The 4,484-nt window shown below is 33.7% G+C and overlaps 1 protein-coding gene across 1 annotated transcript; it reads right to left on the minus strand.

Moving 5' to 3' along the window:
* Positions 1 to 776: 776 nt before the first annotated feature.
* On the minus strand, positions 777 to 2,546 carry LOC110695368 (dof zinc finger protein DOF5.7-like). The gene has a single exon (XM_021872612.1). It carries the CDS (start codon positions 2,274 to 2,276, stop codon positions 1,191 to 1,193), a length of 1,086 nt encoding a protein of 361 aa, XP_021728304.1. The 5' UTR covers positions 2,277 to 2,546; the 3' UTR covers positions 777 to 1,190.
* Between the last annotated feature and the right edge of the window lie 1,938 nt (positions 2,547 to 4,484).

Here is a 4,484-nt window from a genome sequence, read left to right on the forward strand (position 1 = left end):
ACTTTCAGAGAAGATGATAATTCTGACTCAATGCAACATTATACAAACATACATTACAATAATACAGATTATAATGTAGGCTAGCTAAGATATGGTCTAGTAATTTGAGGTTCAAGATTGTTTATTTTACCAACAAGATATGGAGTTTTTTTTGTACAAAACCCAAAGCAATTCTTCTAGCACTGATCCCAGAATTAAGAGCTTTGGAATTACCAACATTACTATACCATGCATACTTCATGCATGTTTCTCCTTTCACAAATAGTGTCGAGTTGTTTATAGTGTAATTTGAACTAATAATGTGATTATTGGTACAACATTTTTTTTTAAACAAACTATTGGTACAACATATTACTAGTGTATTAATAGTGTGACTGCATACATATATGAATACCCCGTATCATTTTATTAAACTTATTGCAAATAGTGTAATTTGAACTAATAATACGACAATTAACATCTTTATCCATTGGAAAATGTAGTTTTAATCATTTCTTGGGATGATAAATTTAAAACACATTAAAAGAGAATAAGATCAGAGTACCTTAAAAATAAACAAATGGTTTCTCAACTGTCCCTGTAATTTATCACAAGAAAAGAGCAAGATCACATACAATTACAATTTGTTTTTGATGGAATACTTGACACTTTTTTATGTCTAGTGATAGAGAATCTTTGCAAGTAATTTTTGTAATGTCACAATCTAACATTTTTTTTTTTAAAGTAACCAAAAGAACATTTTACATAAATAATTCAAAAACATCAAAACAGGAATTCAGGATCAGTTTCATGTTTGAATCCCTCATTTCATATTAATCCATGGGAAAAGCTAAGTTCTTAGACAGTTACTACTCCGTAGTATCTATCCCAAATCCCAAGCAATTGTGTACCAAAAATTAAATTAAAAATCAAAAGGCAAGAAAAAGGGCAAATAACACAAAAAAATAATTCTGTAACATTGATTGTTCATTATACCAGCATAATTTAGCAAAGTTTTACAAAAGGTTACTTTTTTTTTTTACTTACAAGTACTTATAGTACTAATTAAACTTCTTTAAAACACTCTACTCTTAAAATTAATTAATCTAACCTCATCATTTAAACTTCATATAATTAATTAATTTAATGACATCTTTGCTGACCTCTTACCAGCCACCATACTCTCTTCTTGCTTCTCTTTCTACAATCATCTAGTGCAGTCCGTTAAACTGATGATGTTGTTGATGATTATGCAACTCCGCCGTCGTCCAAACACCGTTGAAATCATCTTCATTATTGTTGCAATTTGTAGTCGTAACACCCACATTTGAATTATTGTTATTATTAGTATTGTGATTATCAGCGTAATTAGCAGTAGAATTTGTTTGAAGTTGATCAAATAACCATTCAGTAGGACCACCTACGTCAATTTTATTACTATTTCTGCTGATATTCTCTAAATTCTTGAACAAACTTATACCTCCTCCTACAGATAGCCCTTTATCTTGATGATTATTGTTGTTTTCGTCGATTTGATTATCAACTGTTGGTTGTCCATAGATCATGGCGAGTCTTTGTTGTTGTAGCTTCCAGTGCATCTCTTGATTAATCGAGCTTAACGACTCGATTGAGGAGATCGAAATGGTTTGATCACCTACACCACCGCCCCCAGCTAGAGATAAGGAGGATGAGGAGGAAGAAGAGGAGTTTCCTGAGTTTGGAATTGTTGGGTAGTTATTACCGCCTATACCCAACAAGTCCAAACTAAAACACCCTCCAGTTCCGGGGCCTACAGGCGGATGGTGGGCCCCGGAACTGGCGATAAACTGGGTGTAGACCCCTGCCGTAGCTGGGTGGAGCCTAGGGAAGGAGAGCCCACCCAGCTGAAACTCCATGGCGGGGGCCACTGTTGGCGGGGCCAGGAACTTGAACTCGGAACTTCCTGGCCCCGCTGACAGATCAAAGCGTGAGGAATTAGATATAGATGATGGTGGACATGAATTAGAGGGTTTGTGTTTTTTGGTTTTACGGCAACCGCCTCCGATGGGGACGTTACGGAGGGCCCCACCTTTAGTCCAGTACCTCCTACAAGTCTTACAAAAGTGTCTAGGTTGTGTTAAGCTGTAATTGTTGTAGTAGCAGAATTTCGTGTTGGAGGAATCACAACGAGGGCACTTGAGAGCTGGTGGCTGTTCTGGTGGTTTTTGAGAAGTTTGTTTTCGGGCGTTCGCGGTGCCGCCGTTGTTGTTGTGATCTGATGGATGTGCCACCGGAGGGATGTTCTCCGATGACATCATTTTTTGGTGGGTGTAAAATGAGGTGGATGTGAATGATTGGTTTTAAAATGGGGTGAAAGTGGGTGAACTTGTGAAATTCATCAAGGAAGAAAAATGACTAAATGAGGTGAGGCTTTATGGAGTAGAGAGAGAAAGAGAGGAGAGAGAGTAGAGGTTGCTAGAAAAGGGGTTTGGGATATATATAGCCAATTAATATGAAAACAACATCATGGTGGAGAAGATTGTAGTATGTACAAGAGACAAAAACTAATTTATGATAAATGTGATCTACCTTAATTAGTTTGTATTGTGGTATACCTTTTTATTCTAAGCTTCTTACTTGGAATGTTGGGTTTGTTTGTTGATTTAGGATGCATTATTTGTCTTGCCTTAACTTATCTTAGTTAAGTATATTTTTTAAATTTGTTTTAGTTTGTAATACGGTGAAAAATAATAAGTTTGAAAATACAAAATGATGTTTAATTAGTTTAGGAAAAATTAAAAGATATTTAAGTTTAATTTAAATTAGGGGTGAGCAAATCGAGTACCCGGTCAAAATTTTAGGATCCGGACCCAGAATTGGTTGGGACCGGATCCTAAAATTTGGAACCGGAATTGAAACCGGTACAATCGGGTCCTAAAATTTAGTAATTGGAATTGGTTCCACCGGGTACCGGTTTTGATTCCGGATACCCACTTATATATATATATAAGTGTTGAAATATAATACAAATCATAATATTTTTTTGGTTTATTTTTACTTTTAGCGTTTAATACTTATATTTTTATATACATTAAGCTATTTTAGTTATATTAAATATTAACATTTTTTTTATTTTACTAATTAGTTACGTTCAACATATTTTTGTTTTTTTAAATATATTTTGTACAATATACGTTGGGTAACCGGTATAGTAGAGCGGAGAGAAAAATCTAGAAGTTTTAGGGTTTTGTTTGATAGTGGGTTGAGAGTTCTATTAGCAATTGGGCTTAGAAATTAAAATGGGCTGTAGATAACGCTTTAATTTCTTAAAAACACAAACAATTCACATACTATATCAAATACAACCGGGTACCCAGTGAATACCAGGTCCAAAATTTAGGATTTGGAACCGAAACCGGTTACAACCGGGTCCGAAATTTTAGACCCGGTCCTGGAACCGGTGAGACCAGTTCTGGATCCGGACCCGATACCGAATACCCTGGGTCTTTGCTCACTTCCACATTTGTGGTACGTATTAAGAATTTTTAAAATAATAAAATCATGAATGTGTTTAGGTTAATAAGTTTGTTAATTCCTGCAAAGATAATAAATTAACATTAGTTGTAAAGAAAGGAATCTAGGTGTTTGGAGAGTTAATTGATACTCCGTAATAAATTTCAGAAGTACTTAAGATCCACCAATTCTTCCGAGATCCTAATTAATACTCCGTATAATCTTTAGTCATGACCAATATTCTTCAAAAATTATTTTATGCTTTAAAATGGGTCTTCAATGTGAAGCTAAGGATCCTTGAACATAAATGTTTTTTTTGTTTTTAATAATGACTTGCTAGTAGCGCATACTTAAAACTCCAAGAAAATCATCATCTCGGGTTCTTTTTCTCCCAATTTTAATCTTTATATTGTGCATTAGAAAGTATTACCTCCGTTTCTAAAAATTCGACTCACTTACTATTTATGTGCTCAAAATAAGTTAACTTTGAGCACATTTGTTTTATATTATAGAAATAAGTTAGATGTGATATCTTATTAGATTCCACTTGTTATAAAATCCGAAATAACAACTTTTTATAATTTTCACTTTTACATAACCAAACATATTTTAGGTCAAAGATGTATGTTTATTGGAGACCCGCAATGTAAAGTGAATAAACAGGAATAAAAGGAGTATATTTAGTAATGATAATTTGATAATGATTCAATCATGTCATATAAGAACATTCTGCATTAAGGTATTACCCTTTTGAGGATATTTACTGGTACAATTTTAGTATAGCTTCGAAATATTACCACAAATTTACAAGTACAGCGAAATCTCATTTACCAATTAAACACTTTTAAGTTTTGGGTCTTTGCAGATATTCGTGTCCATAATAAAGTGATTAAACAAGTAAGAGTACAAGGATAGATTTAGAAAATGCACACTTAAAGTACGTACATACGTCTTTGAGCATTGATTTAAATACGATTAACTTAGGAAATGAAAGTGGAAATTTTCAACCAAAA

Source organism: Chenopodium quinoa, unplaced genomic scaffold, assembly GCF_001683475.1.
Source record: "Chenopodium quinoa cultivar QQ74 unplaced genomic scaffold, ASM168347v1, whole genome shotgun sequence".
Taxonomy (NCBI): domain Eukaryota; kingdom Viridiplantae; phylum Streptophyta; class Magnoliopsida; order Caryophyllales; family Amaranthaceae; genus Chenopodium; species Chenopodium quinoa.